General features: G+C 29.9%; 4 protein-coding genes across 6 annotated transcripts; 1 reads left to right on the top strand and 3 right to left on the bottom strand.

The window, feature by feature from the left end:
- The first annotated feature begins 381 nt into the window (after positions 1-381).
- Positions 382-4,980, top strand: LOC101498788 (protein IMPAIRED IN BABA-INDUCED STERILITY 1). The gene is made up of 9 exons (XM_004508657.4): positions 382-1,072; positions 1,389-1,673; positions 1,759-2,076; positions 2,281-2,508; positions 2,802-2,899; positions 3,067-3,154; positions 3,290-3,826; positions 4,192-4,324; positions 4,531-4,980. The coding sequence occupies exons 1-9, from the start codon at positions 746-748 to the stop codon at positions 4,548-4,550; spliced, it is 2,034 nt and encodes a 677-aa protein (XP_004508714.1). The 5' UTR covers positions 382-745; the 3' UTR covers positions 4,551-4,980.
- Positions 4,981-6,594: 1,614 nt separating this feature from the next.
- On the bottom strand, positions 6,595-9,048 carry LOC101498447 (uncharacterized). The gene is made up of 3 exons (XM_012718108.3): positions 8,694-9,048; positions 7,787-7,909; positions 6,595-7,297 (listed from the first exon to the last, which is right to left on the bottom strand). Exons 1-3 carry the CDS (start codon positions 8,932-8,934, stop codon positions 7,158-7,160), a joined length of 504 nt encoding a protein of 167 aa, XP_012573562.1. The 5' UTR covers positions 8,935-9,048; the 3' UTR covers positions 6,595-7,157.
- A 6,253-nt stretch (positions 9,049-15,301) lies between these two features.
- Positions 15,302-16,931, bottom strand: LOC101498113 (eukaryotic translation initiation factor 5A-2). Its single transcript, XM_004508656.4, has 5 exons — positions 16,574-16,931; positions 16,237-16,359; positions 16,076-16,132; positions 15,763-15,837; positions 15,302-15,673 (listed from the first exon to the last, which is right to left on the bottom strand). Exons 1-5 carry the CDS (start codon positions 16,694-16,696, stop codon positions 15,569-15,571), a joined length of 483 nt encoding a protein of 160 aa, XP_004508713.1. The 5' UTR covers positions 16,697-16,931; the 3' UTR covers positions 15,302-15,568.
- A 1,455-nt stretch (positions 16,932-18,386) lies between these two features.
- Positions 18,387-20,277, bottom strand: LOC101497562 (ankyrin repeat-containing protein BDA1-like). 3 transcript variants are annotated; one of them, XR_003474260.2, is made up of 3 exons: positions 19,332-20,277; positions 19,146-19,239; positions 18,387-18,767 (listed from the first exon to the last, which is right to left on the bottom strand). XR_003474260.2 is itself a non-coding variant. In XM_027336964.2 (3 exons), exons 1-2 carry the CDS (start codon positions 19,941-19,943, stop codon positions 19,148-19,150), a joined length of 699 nt encoding a protein of 232 aa, XP_027192765.1. In that variant the 5' UTR covers positions 19,944-20,274; the 3' UTR covers positions 18,387-18,767; positions 19,146-19,147. The 3 variants fall into 3 exon arrangements, 2 of the variants coding, with proteins under 2 accessions (XP_027192765.1, XP_012573572.1); XM_027336964.2 differs by having other exon boundaries at positions 19,146-19,234; positions 19,332-20,274; XM_012718118.3 differs by having other exon boundaries at positions 18,387-19,239.
- Between the last annotated feature and the right edge of the window lie 480 nt (positions 20,278-20,757).

The raw sequence follows: 20,757 nt of genomic DNA, 5'->3' as shown, positions 1-20,757 counted from the left end.
TTATACAAATTAAATATTTTTTAACATTAAATGGTTGTAATTCACAGTTAATATAAAAATTCTTTATTTAACATTAATTAAATATTAAAAGTTAATCTCTACTTAATATTGTCGTATCAATGGGTAATTAAACAAAATGAATGAATGAAATATGAAGAAAAAATATAAAAACAAAGAGATGAATTTTTTTTACAATTTTTTATTTATTTGTCTTTCTCCAATTATTTTTATAATTAGAATAAAACATTAGAGAAGTAGGAAGTTGAATTTAAAAGCAAAAAGAAGATTAGCTAGAGCTATTAATGATGATTAATATTGACATGACCCAAATGAAAATGAAACGTATATACATTCTCATTGTGACACGCGCTGTTTTCAAAATCCAATCAATCCCATGCAAAATTTCCTTATTGTCTACACAAACCAACCAACCAACGTATTAATAGTATTTTGCATTTGAGTTAGGGAATGAATCATTGAAATTGAAATGCCAAAAATACATTCATACATACACATAAAAAAGATCAAGTTTATATGTTTCCGCTGATTTCGGGACTCTGTTTTTGCAACCCTCATTAAAATTCCCAACATCCACTATCTTTCCCTCCGCAATTGCCGGAAAAAGTTAACAAAACATAATTTTCTTGTTTTGTGTCGTTCTTAAACAGTTGAAGCTGTTTTCTTTCCCTCTTCCTTTATCCTCTGCATTTCAAAGGAACCGGACCGAGTTGATGAGGCGTTATTCATGGGTTGTGTGTTTGTGAAGCAAGGTGTGTCAGTGACGCCAGCCGTTGACCACTCTGTTGACTCGGAGAGAAATGACAAGAAGAAGAAAAATAAAAAGAGTACTACTGAGTCATTTGGAGCGAGTTGGAGTGAGGTGGATGAGTCAGGGAGAGCGAGTTTGAATTGTGGTAGTGAGTCTTTGAGTTTCAGGTTAGGGAACCTCAGTAAGTATGTGGAAGGTGAACAAGCCGCCGCTGGATGGCCGGCTTGGCTTAGCGCCGTTGCTTCCGAAGCCATTCATGGTTGGGTGCCTCTTCGTGGCGATGCATTTGAGAAACTTGATAAGGTAATTTCTTTATTCGTGTCAGATAAATAAGTTATTTACAATTGTTAAAAGTTAGTTAAACTTCGTATCTTGTTTTAAAAAAAATGTAATTTGGGTAGCTTTAAATTAAGATTCTTTTAGTTGGTTGATTCTATTCAGTAAATCTTATGCTAGGACATTCTCAATTTTGTTGAATTGATATAAATGTATGTATGTATGTGTTTATATGGATGATTGGTTTTTTGAGTTGTATATGAAATGCTGCATTTTTAACTAGTGCTTGTGTTTTGAGAACTTGTGTTTATAAATTTATTGAATTTGGAAAGTGTATGAATAGATTGGGCAGGGTACGTATAGCAGTGTCTTCCGAGCGAAGGAGATTGAGACAGGGAAGATAGTGGCTCTAAAGAAAGTGAGATTTGACAATTTTGAGCCAGAAAGTGTAAGGTTTATGGCACGAGAAATAATGATTCTTAGAAGGCTTGATCATCCCAATATCATTAAATTGGAGGGCTTGATTACTTCAAGATTGTCTTGTAGCATCTACCTTGTATTTGAGTACATGGAGCACGATGTCACGGGACTATTGTCTAGACCGGATATCATATTTAGTGAATCACAGGTATTTTTAGCTTAGCTTAGTTTTTTTTCCCTTATGAATTGTGATGAAAGATTGATTACGATGACAGTGTGATTTTGTTGTGCAGATTAAATGTTACATGAAACAGTTGTTATCTGGTCTTGAGCACTGTCATTCAAGGGGTGTAATGCACCGTGACATCAAAGGATCAAATCTTCTGGTGAATAATGAAGGGATATTAAAGGTAGCAGATTTTGGATTGGCAAACTTCTCGAATTTCAGTAACAAACAGCCTCTCACTAGTCGTGTTGTCACCTTATGGTACCGTCCTCCGGAACTTTTGCTTGGTTCAACAGATTATGGTGCATCTGTGGATCTTTGGAGTGTTGGTTGTGTATTTGCAGAGCTACTAGTTGGGAAGCCTATACTTAAGGGACGAACAGAGGTAGTAATAGCAATCTTTTCAAAATGTATGGACTTTTCTCCTTCCCCATTTGATTTTTTGTGTTGCAGATTCCCCTTAAACGATCTCAGATAGTGTAAATTTAGCTAATGGGTCATAAACAATTGTAATGGAAACAACAACTCCAATATTTTGTTTTAATTTTTCTTTTGAATTTCTTCTAAATCATCTCTGTTAAGCATACAGGTTGAACAATTGCACAAAATCTTCAAGCTTTGTGGCTCTCCGCCAGAAGAATACTGGAAAAAGACCAAACTTCCTCATGCAACTTTGTTTAAGCCACAGCAACCATATGATAGTTGTCTAAGAGAGACATTTAAAGATTTTCCTGCAACTAGTGTAAATCTGTTACAAACTCTTCTTTCTGTTGAACCAAACAAACGTGGAACTGCCTCATCTGCTCTCTCATTGGAGGTAGGTTAACTTAGCAGTGTTGTATCTTTGTTTCTTGAAAAGTATTGTACCGTTCTTTTTTCAATGATTAACCTATTTTGCAGAGCATAGTATGTTTTTTTTGGCATTATCCATTTCGAATTTGATTATACTTCTTAGAGCTTTGTTTTTAATCCATATAAATTTTTCCCCCTTGTTATTAATCATAAGTACAAATTTGTTCTCTGCTAACTTTATAACTATGCGAAGTATGAATACACACATGGTTTTGGACTCTTCTGATACTGCAATTGTATATTCTTTACCACTTTCAGTATTTCAAAACAAAACCTTATGCATGTGACCCATCAAGCTTACCAGTTTACCCACCTAGCAAAGAGATTGATGCAAAACATGAGGAGGAGTCAAAAAGGTAAACATCATTTTCACTGTCTGTTTTATGCTGTTTTATTGGCTGCTAACGTTTTTGATTGTCACATACCAACTAGTCTCTAGGAATGTATAATCTCTTTTCTGGTATGATCACCATTAATTATTACCTGTCATTTCATTAAATCATAAATGGTGATGAACTTCCAGGAAAAAGATCAGTGGGCGAGTTTGCGGAAATGAAACTAGAAGATCATCAAGAAAGCCAGTAGGACTGAGTAAATTACCCCCAGCAGAGGTGTGCCTTGCTTTCTTTCATCTTGCATCATCGTGTTCTTTTTTCCTTGTGTTCATTTTCATTGTTTTGCAGCAATGGTCTAATTGCCAAAATTTAATTATCACCTAACATATTAATCTTACTCTTCTCTTGCAGGATTTGACAAGTCAAATTCAAACTTCACAAAAGAGGGATGATAGATCAGCCCACATACTGAAACAAGAGAACACTAAAATAGGTGAGGAGGCACCAAATCCATCAAATAGTAAACCAGAAGATGCAGACGATTCTCATGTGAAGAATGCATCTCAAGTAGAAATTCCCTTTCATGGACCATTACAAGTTTCAAAATCAAGTGGATTTGCATGGGCAAAAAGGCGTAAAGATGACGCTTCAATTAGATCCCACACTCGATCTATTTCTAAAGGACATATATTCAATTCATTAGAAACTTCTACACTAAATTCAAGAAATATTTCTGATAATAGAAACAGTGAAAATAAGGAAATTTTCGGGGAACGCACCAGCTCCAGAGGTCATGATCTATTTGAAATTTCTAAGCTAGTAATGCAAAATCAATGGAATAAGTTTGATCGCCCAGATTCCTTCGATACTTCTGAAGAGTACCACTCACAAGAACTGTCAAAGGTAGTTTATCATAGAGAAGATTCACTGTCCAAGAGAAGTAATAGGGTAAGTTTCTGAATGTCAGATTCATTAATGTGCATTGGATATTAGATATTAACTTATGAGGGATGCAATTTATGTGAAGAGATTGATATGGAATGCTATTAGAAATATGAAAATTAATTCTTGTCATCATCATATAGGTAAGTTAAACTGTAAAAAGCAAATTCACATTTACACATTTTGTTGAAAAATTGATATTTGCAATGTCTGAGACAAGTCAATTCTAAAAATTGACCAAGTTAACCCTTTAAAACTTTTTGGTAGTAATTGAAATACTTGACTTGACTTGTAGACATGGTCAATCATTAGGAAATATAATATATGCATCCTTGCCTAGACAGGATTCTTATTTGTTTCCCTCCTTACAGAGTTATCAGGAACAAGGGGAGAAAGTTGAATTTTCAGGGCCCCTTCTATCTCAAATGCATACAGTGGATGAGCTCTTAGAAAGACACGAGCGCCACATTCGGCATACAGTTCGAAGATCATGGTTTCAGAGAGGTATGTGACAGTAATATCTAGAAGATTGTTGCCATAAAAACAACTACATATTTTTGCTACTTTCAGTTCTATCTTTCTCCCTAATTTTTGTGAAAAGAGACTAGACTTCTTGAAATAATCTTATAAATATAAATAATATGAAGGAACTATGCTACTCCAAAGCTAGTTAACAATATAAATTTTAACGTGTGATTCCTTCATTGCAGGTAAGAAGCATGGGAATTAAAGTAACACCAAATGTATTATTTTATTCATATGGCACTATGGAAGGATATAGATCCTTCAACATGGGATCAAAATGTCCTTGTGAGAGGGCCATCACCATTGGCCAAGTTCAGTGCTGTGACTGTGAACAACAAAGGAACATCAGGATGTACAGTGTATACGACAGCATGAGTTTTTACCTAGGAGCTCTGAAACACCAATTTGAGCATTGTGGTCCTTTCAGCTTCCATCTTTCACAGTTCAAAGGAATCATATTTAATAATTTCCTAATTAAGGAGAGTAGCATACTACTGAGAAGGAGCCTAGTTTTGCTGTATTCCACAATCCTCAAATTTCTATGTTTTTTCAAAATCTCAAGTTGCACAAAAAAAAAATACTGTCATAATTAATTGAAGGAAAAAAATGTCAACACATGGTTACAACATATATAACTTATAGTCTAGTAAGATGATTCATATCTAATAATCCCTAATTTCACGACTAAATGGATCCATATAATAAGCTATCTATGAATGCAACATTTTTCTGTAAAACTATGAGACGGCTCAGAATTAAATCTAGTTGGCAAGCAATATAAATAGAGATTATAATATCAAATTGGACGCAAAAGCAACATATTGACCTATCTGATTGTTAGATCTTTATATAGGTCACAAAGTGCTGTCTTTTACTGAAAAATTTCAATATCATGCTACAAATTAGTGTCTTTCAGCCTACATAATAAATACACACCAAAATAAATTAACCTTCATCCATCAATTACATTGGTGAAAACTTTGTCCAGTTTTGAATGATGTGAGTGTTACTGATACAAACTACAAACCTGGAAAAGGAAGAAAAATTGATAATAAAAGGAAGCTACTAATTACCCCTAGTGGCAAGAATCAACGGAAGGATGAAAGAAAAACATAACCCACATAACCTTTCAAAGAGATCAAAATGGAAGTTCTTCCCTGACAGTTTCACACGATACGCATACAAAGATGATATGATATTTTGAAGAGAAATTCTAAAACTCTCTTTCCAACCCTCCCTCTTTATTCGGTGGAGTTGCATTGTTTCTTATATGTTTTCATCTCCCAAATCATTGATTAATTGCCCCATCAATTTAAGGCGTGGAAGAATAAACTTGGGCAACTGCAAATTGTATGTGTTAAACTTAGTTTTTTGGTAAAGCTAACATGAGTCTTTGCAAGGGTTGAGTCACTTGTATTGGAGTCCCTTCTCTCTGATTGAAAATCAAATGTAAAGGACAGTGACTACATTTTAGTTTTAAAAATGGGAAGTTGATTTATGCAATCACTGATATTTTCACCGGAATAAACATTTCGGCAAGCAAGTTTGTAAGTGGGTCACATAGAAATACTGTGGGAATTTCCCTCTTATTTACAGGGTGAATGAGATATTTGCAGTTGTTGGGGAGGAAATGCATGTTGCATAGGGTAAAGCTTCTGTCATTGTGAGTGAAGAATGATGAACGTGTTGGACGCAGATTGAGTGGTTAGACCTTCAAAGGCTTTCCAGACATTGTGAAGCTTGCCGTGTGGAAATCTGAGTGTTCATTGCTTGCTCTTGCAGTAAAATGATTACCAATTCATGGATATTTGCAATAACAGTAAGAAATTGTGGAGAGAACGTCCAGCTTCTTCATATGTGGATTAACTTTGCTCAAAAGCAAACTTAACAATGGGTGTCTGCATCTACATCCATGCTTCAATTTTATTTAAACCGCAAAAAATAGTATTATCAAGTTATCAACATCAAACACCGTTGTTTTAGGCAGTAGTCAATTTACAGATATTATGATATCGAAATGGTCAGTGCTTTTCAGTGAGCTGAATCGTTAACACTGATTGGGAGAAACATTTCAAGATTTCAATTCGTTAAAATGATAATTTCCTAAATAAACAATGCGGCCATCATAAAATATAATGGAAAATGTCGTCAGATAACTCGCAACATAACAGAAATTTTTGGACAATTCAAGGGTTATTCTAGTACAAATTTAAACATCCATGAGGCATTGATGTAAATGGAATCTGGGGTAAATCACAAACTAAAACGGTATGCCCGATACTGGATGAGACAATTGTCAATCTGCACCAGCTTGTATTTAATTGAATCACAAATTACACATTTTACCACCACAACATCCAAATACATGAAAATTCATTCCCTATAGTGTATCAATCTCTAAGACAAGCAAATACTTGTGAACCATGTGCATTCATGTCATCAAACAGCAGTGCATATTGATATGTATCCATGTGTAATTTGGAAACATAACAGACTTCCCAAGTTGATAATTTGCAACAATCTGGTAGTGTATTATAAACCTTAGCTGATGCCCTTCCTCAGCAATCTAGTCGGCTCTTTTGTCTGAAATCTACAACTTCTGTTTCCCCTAATTTGTCTAACACCCTCCTTTGCATCATCATGTTATTCTTAATAAACCGTCTAGATGTCAATCCTTACACAAGAACAATGATGGAAAATGAGGAAACCTTATTGTTTTGTCTAAAAAATAAGAAGAGAGAATAGGGTTAAGAGCTTCTTTTACTAATACAAGTATTCGAAAATTGTTTATTATAGCTAAAGATTCATCCTCCTATGGCAACTTGCACGCATTAGTGTTGTCTTTCGCCTTGAATTTTCCAAGCACTTCATCAACAGTTCTGCATCTACACTGGTTTCCTGGCCGGATTACATCGCCAAAAACAGCCATCTCAATTATATCGAGCTCCTTGTCTGTTTATTGATCAAAATTATTTATTAGGTTGCCCATGAATTCGGAGAAATTTGGAAACTACACATCTTCCTTGCACAACAATACGCATAAAAGTAGTTGTGTGGAAGATATAAAACTCAAACAAACAACTGAAACAAGTCAATAATGCATAACCTCTCAGCATCTAACAGAATACGATCTTAAGTTTAACATAGAAATTCTTATAACAGGATACTGAACAAACTTGCTATATGGATACAACATAAAAAATATATCCAACTGATTCTATAGGTAACAATATATAGTAACAAGAAAATGTTCTTAATGAATTCAACCAAAATGAAGCACTGGCTTTCAATATAGCATTCCTAGCTAAAATAGTAAAATATAACATTCATCCATGAACAAATTCATATGCAGCACACAAAAACAAGAAAAGAAAATTACAGGAACAATATGTTAAAGGACAGTTTCAATGTGAAAAAAGACAGATAAAGAATGATTCTTACCAGTAAAATTAATATCACAAGAATATCCTTTCAACTTATCCGAATCAATCTGACTTTTGTCCGACTTTAATCTATTCACTCGTGATTGAAGTATTTGGCAATTATCCGCCGTCGATTCACCACCTACAACACAACTTCACATGTCAAATACATGAATTATCAAAAAGACAATTTAAATGTTGATGTAATACCGCACTGTTTGTGCTTTTTCTCCATCAAGAAAGATCTATTGAGTATTAATAATGGTCACCTAAAATACTTGTTTCCGTATATCAAGATATAAGACAATAATCAAATCAATTCAAAAAGTTAATATTTTAAATTTCACTAGTACGGGCCACTAAGCTCTATCTTAGGTTACACTTCTACATTCTATACTCCCATTGTTCTCTTTATCCAAAAGATTATACAGATGTGCTAGATACACCCATTTTATTTCCAGTTACACCCCAAAAAAATAATCTTTTGAATGTGAATTAGTATTTTTTTAACTAAGTTCGGGTAGGTTTCTTGAATTAAAATAAAATAAAACGAGTCTTACTAGCAAAATTGAACATTATATGATGAGAAAGCTAGATCCCAAAAAACAAAGAACACCCACAATAGACTAAGGAAAAAAACACATTTTTTCGTAGGAAATCACACACATTTACTGGTATGTAGCTCAATATTCAGCAATTTCAGTTACACTTCTACATCCCATATTTTGAATGTTCACTTTATCCAAAATATGAGAAGCAAAAGCTTGAAAGCAAAGATAAAAACCATATAATCACTATAATGAACATCATTCCAAGGAAAGCAGTTAGTTATGTTTGGTGATGCAATTAGGAAAATAAGAAGGACCCAGAAGAAAAGAAAGGGTTAAAATGAAATAGAAGGTAAAAAGGAGAGAGAGAAATGGAACCTTTGGAAAAAGGAACGATGTGATCGTACTCGTAGCAGAGGCAACCAAGGCAATTGAAGAAACGCTTGCAGACAATGTTACCGGCGGCGTCTTTGCGCCACCTTTCTGGATGACGGCCGGGCACAGTATCAGCCTTTGACCAACAGATGCTCTTCGTCTTTGTGTCGAAAAATCTGGGTCTTTTCTCGCTGTTTCCGTGGCCGTTGCCGTCGCCGCCGGAATGGTGCGGCGAGGAACTCATGGGGATAGTTGGTAAGGAGAAATTGAGAAACCAAAAAGCACGAGCTACATAGATATTGGATGCAAGCACCACTTTCACTATTTTCTGTCAATCTTTTAATTAAAATCAAATTTTAATCTCCTCTTTTTAAATCAAAGCTACATGTTATATAAAATAAGCTCCATGTTGTATTGTGTAAAACTTAGTTTTTATAAGTTTTAGGATTTTTTTCACAATATATTTTAGAAATTATTTGATACGGCAATGTAAAATTAAATTTAATATATCCTTTTATTTTAAATTTTGTTCAGATAAAAAAAATGTATCTTAATGGCGTTATTATTTTAGACAAAAAGACGATTAATTTTAAAATAAGATTAATTTTTTATTAATGAAACTAAATAGGCTTAATTGTAGTTATAGTTCCTATGTTTATATTGATTCATAGATTTTTTTTTTTGTAAGACGACCGTTTTGACTCTTTCTCAAATTTTTTAATTAAAAAAAAGACAATTTAATATATTTTAAATGGCGTAAGTTATAATTCTATGATATAAAATCATCTATATGCATTAATTATTCATATGTCATTAATGAAATTAAAAATAAAAAAAAAATTATGAAGTTTAAATTTAAATTTTCACAACGTTTTATTTCAATTTCATGATGTTAATTACTCTACATCATATTATTATATGTTACGTTATTTAAAACATCTCGTATCATTATTTTTTAGTTAAAAATTTAAAAAAAAATACTAAAACTGATCGACTTTTAAAATAAATAGACCAATTTCATACATCAATATAAATAAATGAACTAAAATTACAATTAAATCAACTAAAAAAAATATTGTACCGGAGTTTGGAGACCATTGCTTTATAATCAAATCAACGAGGAGATTTCATTGAGAAAAATCTTAAAAATTGTAAAACTTGGAAATCAAAATCTCTAATTCAAAAATGAGGGGAGTACTCTTTCGGTTGTAAGACAAAACTCAATGTTAATTTTGAGATATTATAATTATGGACATTCCCTGTAATGACCCAAATTCAAATTTGACATATCCATTTTGCGTGTGAGTTTATTAAATTTATTTGCAACTTTGGTTATCAACAAAAAAAATATAGGTTTAAATTCAATTTTAATGTCTTTATTTTAATAAATTCATAAATTTAGTATTTCTATTTTTAATTTTGTAATTTTAATTCTTTATTTTAACTTATTCATAATTTTGATTTTTCTATTTTTAATTTCACAATTTTAGTACCCTATTTTATATAATTATTAATTTTGGTAATTTATTTTAAATTTCGTAATTTTAGTCCTCATATTTTTACTGATTCGTAATTTTAGTTTCTCTATTTTTAATTTCACAATATTGGTCACTTTATTTCTTAAAATTGAGATATATTGATCCTCTATTTCAATTTTTACAATTTGGTCCCTCTATTTTTTTTAAATTGAGATATTATGTCCTAGTTATATATTTTACTATTAATATTAATTCGGTCAATAATAACATTACTTTATTTTATTTTAATGATTAGTTGGACTTAGTTTTTTAAAAAAAAAATTGCACCTCATGTTTTTAAAAATAAAATTCTCTAGTCATTTTTTTAATAATTTTTAAAATAATTGTTAGCTCTTATTATTAATTAAAATAAACAAAAAATAAAATAAGATGGTTAAAAATACACTTTTACCTTTTAATTAGTTATTGTAATTCTATGTATATCTTTGAAAAAATAAAAATAGAGATATACAACGAATCACAATAATTTTAAAAAATAAATAGAGATATACAATGAATCACAATAATTTTTAAAAAATAAAACTGTATTTTTGAACCCTTATTTGATATTATGGTTATTTTAAATTATTATTACTTATTAAAAAATTATTGTAATTCGTTGTATACTTTTATTTATTTTATTAAAAGTGTATATAGAATCACAATAATTTTTAAAAAAAAGGTAAAAATGAATTATTAACCGTGTTACTTTATTTTGTGTTTATTTTAATTAATAATCAGAGCTGACAATTGTTTTAAAAATTATTAAAAAAAAATGAGTAGAGAATTTTATTTTTTTAAAACATGAACTACATTTTTTTAAAAATAAAAATTCAATTAATCATTAAAAAAATAAAACGTGTCATTGACTGAATCAATATTAATAATAAAATATATAGGTAGGATAAAATATTTCAATTTTAAGAAATAGAGGGATCAAAATTATGAAATTAAAAATAGAGGTACAAAATTACGAAATTAAAAATAGAGGGATCGAAATTACAAATCAGTTAAAATAGGGGTCTAAGATTGCAAAATTAGAAATAGAATGACCAAAATTACGAATCAAATAAAATAAGATGATTAAAATTGCAAAATTATAAATAGATGAACCAAAATTATCAATCAGTTAACATAAGAGGACTAAAATTGCAAAATTAGACACTCGTGAATCAAAATTACGAATCAATTAAAATAGGGGTACTAAAACTGCATTGAAGACGAAAATATATTATTTTACATATAAAATGAGGGGGGAACAATAGTTTTTTTAAGCTAAATAAAAAATCATCTTACATATAAAAATATTGTTTATGTGGTCTCTTAACTTAATTCTAGATAACACTGCAGTCCTTTATTTTTGTTCTTGATTTAATCTTTTATTTAATTTTAAGTAACAATTTGATCATTTATATCTTAAAATGTCAACAATGTTATCTTTTATCTATAAAAACTTAGAAAATTCATCAAAATCTCCAAATAAAATCTATAAAATTCAATACCAATTTAAAAAAAGATTCATATATTCATCAAATGCATAACTCAAATATTTAAATAAATTCGTATTTTCATCTCTAACAACATCAAATTCATTAAATAAATAATAAAAACGAGTTTATTTGAAGATTTGAATTATATTGAAGATGATAATTAATTTTATGGGTTTTGTTTTAAAATTTTGATGAATTTTTTGAAATTTTGTATAAAAAATAATAACTTTGTTGACATTTTAAGATATAAAGGATCAAATTGATACTTAAAATTAAATAAACTACTAAATAAAAAAAATATAAAACTAAAATATTATCTAAAATTAAATTAAAAGATTTATAAAAAATGACGTTGTTGTTTTCTTTTCTATAATATGCGGCTAATTGAATACACAGTATTTCAATTACGGGTTATTTTTTCAAATCAGAAAATTATGAATTTGAAAAAGAAAAAAAAAAAACCAATAAAATTGAAAACACAAAAGCTCTTTTCTGTAGGTTACTTTGAAAAAATTGTGGATAATTTATCATTGTCTAATTAAAATTAATTACATTAGTGAATTTGCAACTGGGGTATTAGTTTGTAATACCACTCACAAGTTTAGTTCGTGATTAATTTTTATTAGTTCTATTGATAATTTGTCAAAGATAATTAATTCTCAGTTTTTTTAACAAATTTAATTTTCATTTTAGTCCTCGATATTTCTAGGTGAAACTTGTGTGTAAAGAAATTGTTATTTCTCGGTGAAACATGTGTGAAAAGATTAATTTATTTTTTCAAATACTTTTTTGGTGTCTGATATGTCAATGAAATGTTGGTGTGTGCTTGATATATTAATGATTATGAGTAAAAACTTTAAATTCAAACTAATTAAAAATCAGCATTGCACCTAAGCACAAAAAACAAAAATGCTTTTTACAATTATTTGACTGTACTTGATATTAGTTTTGATACTTCTAAATATTGATACATTTATGTTTTTATAGATGATATGACATGTTATTAATGACGTGAACCATCTAGATGTATTAATTATTTATATATTGTTAATTAAATTAAAAAATTAAAAAAAATTCTCATATAACTTTTTATGGTGTTTTATTTCAATGTTATAATATCATACAATTTAAAAAAAAATCGATTTTTAAAATAATTGAGATTAAGTCTTATTTTTTTTTATGAGATCTATACTTGAACAAAAAAATATTGGTGTGAACAATTATAATTATAAAATGGATGTTAAATATAAGAATACATCATATGATGTAATAGTTGGGAAAATTTATATCAATAAATATATGAAAATAGTTAAATTTTATAAGAAAATAATATTTATGTTAAAAAAAGTTAAAAAACTGATATATGTTAGTGATGGATTCCAATTAAAATGAACGTTGAATAATTATATTTAGTAGAATTATAGTTGTTATATTATGGTTGCAAGTGTATATTTGAATGAGATGTTGTGGTACAGACCAGCCACACGAGGTGTACTTGATGGTAATTTTGTTTATCATGAAAGACAGTAATTATTGCTGCTCTTCTTCACTTTTATAGTAATATTTTATTATTTTATTATTTGTTTAAGTCCTTTTTATTTTTAGATATATACAAAATTTTGTGTTATGCATGTGTGAAAAAATAAAATAAAAAGGAAACCATGGAAATCCAAAAAACATTGATGAAGAGAAATCAGGCACTAAAAAAATAAATAATGTTCCGGATGTTGTTGGTTAAAAGTTTAAGTTAATACATGATGCAATTTATATTTTGTAAAATAATAACGAAAGGCTATATTTTTTTTTATTAATTTAAAAATATTAATTCAAAAGAATATAGATATGTAATATTTACTTAAATGTATTTGGGTTTGAATTTACAATCAATTGAATTTTTAACATTTACGATATTTATTATTACGTGACATGATATTTATGTTTATGTGACATACACGATTTCAAGAATTATGATTAATATATGAATAATGAAGAATAATGAATTCACATGATAGATACGAAATTAAAGTGGTTGTAAATTTATTATACATTTATAAGTATTTCGCCCTTTATATTAACGGTAACTCAAAACTGAAAAAAAAATAAAGGTCGGAATCAGAAGATCGAGCCAAGAGCAACAAGAAAGACCGCTTCGTAAACAATCGACATACACGTCGTCTCACTTTGTGGAAGGCACTTGTGCATGAACAAGATGCGTGGAGGAAGAGACGACATGTGTGAACGATCTATAAGATATGAAGTTGATAGATTGATCATTCGCTAGAAATAGTGATGACGACAATGACAAAACAAAAAAAAAAGATATATAAAAAACATGAAACTATTATATTCTCAAACTTTTGGTAACTTAGACAACAACAACATAAGGATCAAATTAGACTTTAATACATGCTTATCACTTAAATTTCTAAATTAAAAATAAATTTTTTAATTCCAAATTAAAAAAAAAAGTAACTAACAAGCTTACATTGGAAAAATATACGGTTGCTAGAATAAGCAGTTTAGACATGTGAACCCTAAACAAAAAGTTATATTTTTGGATGTATTATTTGCATTGTTTGACAAAAGAATAAAGTGTGTTTGAATTGTAGTAAGCAGAATAGATTTTAATGCAAATCGAAGAATCTGATTTTACAATAATAGCATACATAAAAAATAAATTTCTAGTAATTAAAAGACTTGAATTGTCAAATATTACATTCTCAAACTTTTGGTAACTTGCCAACAGAACAAGGTTCAAAATGGACATTAATACATTCATAACACTTAAATTTCTAAATTAAAATTTAATTTTTTAATTCTAAATTAAATTCAAATTACCTGAGTCATTTTAGTTGTATAAAATAGAATTCTTGGACAATTAACTGGTGCACATCCAAAATATTTTTACTTAAATAATTCTATTGCAAATTAATATTTTCTCAAGTTAAGAGACTTTCAAAATAGTTTAAATTAAAGTCAAATACTTATAATAGTAAAACGATTATAATTGTTTGACAATAACCCATTTAAAAAATAATTATTTAATTGATAATATAAAAAATTATTTAAAAACATAAAGTATTTACCAATTAAAATAATTTTTTTATATCAAAACACTAGAAATTTAACCTTTTACATATTAAAGTATAATTAAACGGTAGTTAGAATAAGCAGTTTAGACACATGTATACCGAAAGAAAAAGTTATATTTTTGGGTGTATTATTAATTATTATGCCTACATTGTTTGACAAGAAGAAAGCATGTTTGAATTGTAGTAAGCAGAATAGATTTTAATGCAAATCGAAGAATCTGATTTTACAAAAATAGCGCACATAAAAATAAATTTCTAGTAATTAAAAGACTTGAATCGTCAAATATTTTTTTCTAAAAAAAGTGAACTTTTTTTAGTCTTCTCAAGCCAATTTATGAAATGAAAGACCATATATATAGATAAATTTAGTTATTCTATCATAAAGTTACGATTGAATCAAATCAAAACCATAATTTTCCGCCGTAAGAAGAGGCTACGTGTAGTCATGGATAAACCAAAGAGCTTATCGACGACAGCTAGGAGTCAGCTGAAAGCATGCAAATTTAACGGTATAAAATAACAAATCCTCTGATAATAAATGGTGCAGTTTGATATTAAAATACACAAATTTTCAGCGTGCAGACTATAAATACCGAAGAAAAAAATAAAAAACTACTTCCCACAGGGAAATCCTCGTTTATAATAAAGTCACAGGACAACAGAGAAAAAACGGATAAAACAACAAAAATCCATAAGCCAGGTCTAGAACAAAACAATATAAAAACTTGGAAAAATAATCTTTGCTTAAATGGAAACAACAAACTGGCAGGCAAGAGAGGCTAGTTCTTAGGACCAATATCCTTAAGGGCACAAATCTGTTCCTCGCCCATAGCAGACATAACAGACACAACAAGGTCTTTTCCCTCAGCAAATCCATCCTTAATCTGCAATCAAATAACACATATTACTCAAACACACGATACAAAAGACATAAAAATAACACCATATTGATAAACATGAGATCTGTACAAACCTGAGTGAGTAGACTGTCATCGGTAGGAAGCTTGAGGTCATCCTTAGTGTTCCCATTTTCAGTAAGCAGACTCACCTAATATTAACAAAATGTCTTCAATTATTTTGGAGGGGAAGACTTATTTTTCTTCTCTATATTAAGGAAAAATTAAAGAAATTCTAAATATCAAATATATAACAGAATATAGACATAGCCCTCTTAAACTCTCTTCACCAAAACCCTAAATCCAAACATACACTAATTTTCAGAAAAATAGCCATCAAACGGATGATTAATTAATAAAAGGAAATCAATAACAGAAAATTCAACTCACAAATCCATCCTCAGAAATATCAATGAGCTGGTAGTCAGTACGATTCACATGGGGAACCTAACAAAAACAAAAATTGAAAAAACACATAAAAATATTGCAGTTGAAAACTATAATAAATAAAATCAAAGGGGGAAACAGGAATAAATTGCAAGAATGCATACATCACAATTGTGGGAAGAAGGCACAATATCTTCAAGCTTCTTAGCAGTGAAGATATCAATTCCAACAAAGTGACACTTAGCATGACCGTGCTTGCCAGTCTTTGAAGTAGAAACTTCAACAACCTACTCAAAAATTGAACAAATCAAATCAAAATCATGATTAATTTTGAACTTAAATCAATAAAAAAACATAGATTTCAACAGAGAAAAAATAAATTAAATATGAAACCAAAACAGTGAAGCAGAAAAACTGGATCTAATCAAATACATGAAATCAAATCAATGATTAATTTAGTAAAAACCTAATTAAAAAAGGAATTAGAATGTGGATACGGACCTTGCAAGGACGGTTTTTGATGACGATGTAACCGTTTTTACGGATGGTACCGGCTTGTTGAGGGTAGGTTTTGGAGGCTCCGGCGTCGGCCTTGGATTCGAAATGGTGCTCTTCGTCCGACATGGTATTTTGATTTGAGGGAACGGTGGTTGCGGTGACGGCGAAGAGCAAAGATGAGAGAGGTTAGAGAGTGATTGGTAGGTTTTTATTCTTTCAAAATCAAAACAAGATAAGTAAACTAGAAACTAGGGTTATTAGGAGTTAAGATTCTGCGTGGAATGGACGCTAATATTTTGGCCCAAAGCCCAAATCCAAAACCTAGTGGGTCACCTTCATTTTTTAAATAACTTCATTATTCAAATATACATTACATAAATCCTTCTTTAATTAATTATTTTGTTTTATTTATTTATTTATAAAATTTAAGGTTAGAGATGGTGGTCCAATTTAAAATAGGAAATATATTAGGTTTCATTAAACATTTACAAAATAATTTGTATTTGTTTTTCTATTTTACACTAACGAGATTTGCTTTAGTTAAATATATACATTTTCTCCAATTAATCTCTACCAATTAACATGACAAAACTTACCTAAGAAATTTAACATATGTTTTTATATCTATGTTTTAATTCTGTAAAAATTTAAAACATTGCATCCTAAATATAAGATAGTTTTGATTAATTTAATATTATTATTTTAATTAGAGATGACAACATAATCCGCCTCCGCGTATATCCATTTGAAATCGTTTTAATTTGGACGGAGAAAAATCGCTTTAATCGAGTGCGAGTGTGTTGACATTCACCCCGAATTCGGACTCGAATATGTCCCGCTAATAATATTATTCTCATTTTTAAATTTTATACACATGGACATATTAAATATACTTTATATTTCGCCCCCGTCCCGCCTGTTGCCATGTCTATTTTTAATCCACCATTTACATCAAAATATTTAATATTAATAGTCGAATATTGTACATTAAAAATGACAATTTAATAAATTTAACTTATATTTTATGTAAAATATATAAAATTAATTGCCATTTAACTATATTTTTAATACAACAAGAGAATTTTTTTTACTTAAAACTAAAATAGTCACTCGAGGGAGTACTTCTTAGAATCATTGACATTACATGTTTTCAAAATTATGACATGATAGACAAAACATTGGACGATAGCTGAATGAGTTATGGTAAATAATTAAATATCATAAATAAAAAATATTCAAATAAAGGTTGAGATAAGATAATGTGTCTCAATTTTAATAAAAAATCTTATAGCGAAGCTTTTTAGTTAAATCTCATTTTCTCTTTTTAGGTGGTATTTTTTAAGGCGGAAAAAGACATTATATTGATTTTGATGGTGAAGTGGTTGGTTTCAAGGATTTTTGTGGTGATTTTGAACCAGAATCGTCATCAGAGATGGTATCAATGGTTGTGTCCACAATATGGGATTGCTTGGAGCTACCAACTCCAACCATGATTCTCATTGATCTCCGTTTTGATGGAGGATTATTATAAGAGAGCAACGAACACGACACGATGGTGAACAAAGTTTTTTTTTATGAAGAAAATTCCGGAGCGGTAGGTCGTGGTGGTGGAGATGGTGTTTGAAAATAGAATTACCAAACAACATTGATTGTTTTTTTTTTTTTCCTTATAAAGAGTTTTTAAAATTAAATTGTAAAAGATTGTTGAAAAATTAAAAACATAAATTCATTCAAATAGGCCCTAAAGGCTAGGGGCTTTTCCCATTACACTTAAAAAAAAAAGAAGTTATTCAAAAGACTATTCACACATATATCATGTTGAGTAATCTCATTTTAAATAATAATAATAATAAATACACATAGATGGAATAGAATACAATATATGATATAGTAATTAACAATTTGGTAAGATTGAACAAGAAAAAGGTTAAGAACGAAAAATAGAAATTATTGTACGGAGATATTGTTGTTGGTGAATTCAGCCGGCACGACAGTGGTATGATCTGTGTTGCCCCCTTGATTGGTGTTTTCTTAAGTTTCTGGTAGAACATAAATAATACGGCAGACATGATGATGATGAAACCATACAGGATGATCATCTCATTGAAATGTGTAGGGGATATTTTCACCAGAAAAATTATATAACTCACGACAAAGAAAATAACTGTATCTAACAGTAGAGCGCCAACTATCCCACCTGGCATCAAAAACAATATTACTGTAATTGATTCGTAAAAAGAAAACATATTCATCAATGAAAACACTAAGAAATCATGTCTTGACAAAATCGATTTCCCAACATTTCCTGGGTTAGAAATAGTAGAATTGGAGGAACTGATTTTCACATTATTGTCACCAGCATCAGCCTGATAAATTCCACCAGGGGGACTCATTGCTGATTCATAAGTGGCAGTCGCAACAAGTGTCACAACTATCAGCAAAGTTTCGCGTTGATTATTTGATATATCGTTACTAAGGCGACGTAATAAAATTAACATTTTATCATATAGTGTCGTCATTGGTATTATTAGTTCTTGTGAACGTATGTCAATGACTTGTGAGCCACTTTTTGCACCTTCATTGGTTGCCATGTCTAATGTTGTTTTGTTGTCTAAGTTCTTTGCCTTCAAATTTATCCCAGTCTTTTACCAACAATCGAACTGTCTGTGCTACAAAGTAAAATAATAAGAAATATGAGAATCATTTACATATAGTTTTTAATTTGAGGGGAGAACAAAATAAATATACAAACGAAAGTTACCCGTGGATCACTACTTTGAGCTGAAATGTGCAAAATAGTGTTTCCATCCACATCCTTTTGGTTAAGTATTTTATTTTCCAACTCTGTAACACCTCTCTCCTCATTTCTTACGAGCCAGCCAACAAGAAATTGAAGAGCCTCAAACTGTTGATTCTTAATAGCAATATGTAGTGCAGTCTCATTCCTCGCAGTCAAGCATTCAATTGATTCTGGACAAGCATAAATAAACTTAGCTAAAAATTCAATATCACCAATTTCACTTGCTAAATGAAGAGGAGTTAAGCCTTCTCTTCCTTGATCTGTAACAAGTTGCTTCTTCATGTCAACAAAATTAAACACCATCCACTTTCGGCTGTTTAGCATAGCAAGGTGGATAGGGCTGAATCCTTGTTCATTTAGCTTACGAGCAAATGAAGGTTTCAACCTCATAATTTCATTGGCGAACTGGATACGACCCATAGCTGCAGCGATATGTAAAGGAGTTTCCACAAATTGTTTCGAATCGATACTCTCCAAAATTGATTGATCATCTTTAATTATTTTGTAGAGGAGATCTATGTTACCTTCTTCAGTTGCTTCATTCTGTTGTTGCTCAACATTATTTGATTTCATGTTTTTCAAGCTGTAATTACTTTTTATAATGTGTGCAAGATAGGTTCTATGCGACTCTTGCTAATAAATAAACATATATTCCTCGTATCAATATATAGTATTCTATTGATATGGTTTCAATGTTCTTTACTCCTTTCAGTTTCTGATTCCACACCTTTTGTTCTTTGGACAAATTATTCTAGCAAAAAACTTTTGTGAAATAAATACTTGTTTAATAGGACATTTTAGCTTATGTTAAAGGAGTTGGAGTGTCCTTTATTAGGAAGCATTTCCTTCAAATTAAAACACATATGGCTTAAACAAAAACTCATTGTACATCATAACTTGTGCAACTTAGCTTATGCACTACTGTTGCTAATAAATAAACATATATAACTCATATTCAATATATGGTATTCTATTGATATAGTTTCAATGTTCTTTACTCCTTTCACACGTCATGTTTCTGATTCCACACCTTTTCTTCTTTGGACAAATTATTCTATCAAAAAACTTTTGTGAAATAAATACTTGTTTAATAGGACATTTTAGCATGTGTTAAAGGAGCTACAAAGTCCTTTATTAGGAAACATTTTCTTCAAGTTAAAACACATATGGCTTAAACAAAAACTCATTGTACATCATAACTTTTGCAAGTTAGCTTCTGTACTACTGTTGCTAATAAATAAACATCTATACCTCATATTCAATATATGGTATTCTATTGATATAGTTTCAATGTTCTTTACTCCTTTCACACGTCATGTTTCTGATTCCACACCTTTGTTCTTTGGACAAATTATTCTATCCAAAAACTTTTGTGAAATAAATACTT

The sequence above is a fragment of the Cicer arietinum genome, chromosome 7, assembly GCF_000331145.2.
Source record: "Cicer arietinum cultivar CDC Frontier isolate Library 1 chromosome 7, Cicar.CDCFrontier_v2.0, whole genome shotgun sequence".
NCBI lineage: Eukaryota > Viridiplantae > Streptophyta > Magnoliopsida > Fabales > Fabaceae > Cicer > Cicer arietinum.
This window is presented reverse-complemented; position numbering and strand designations above follow the sequence as displayed.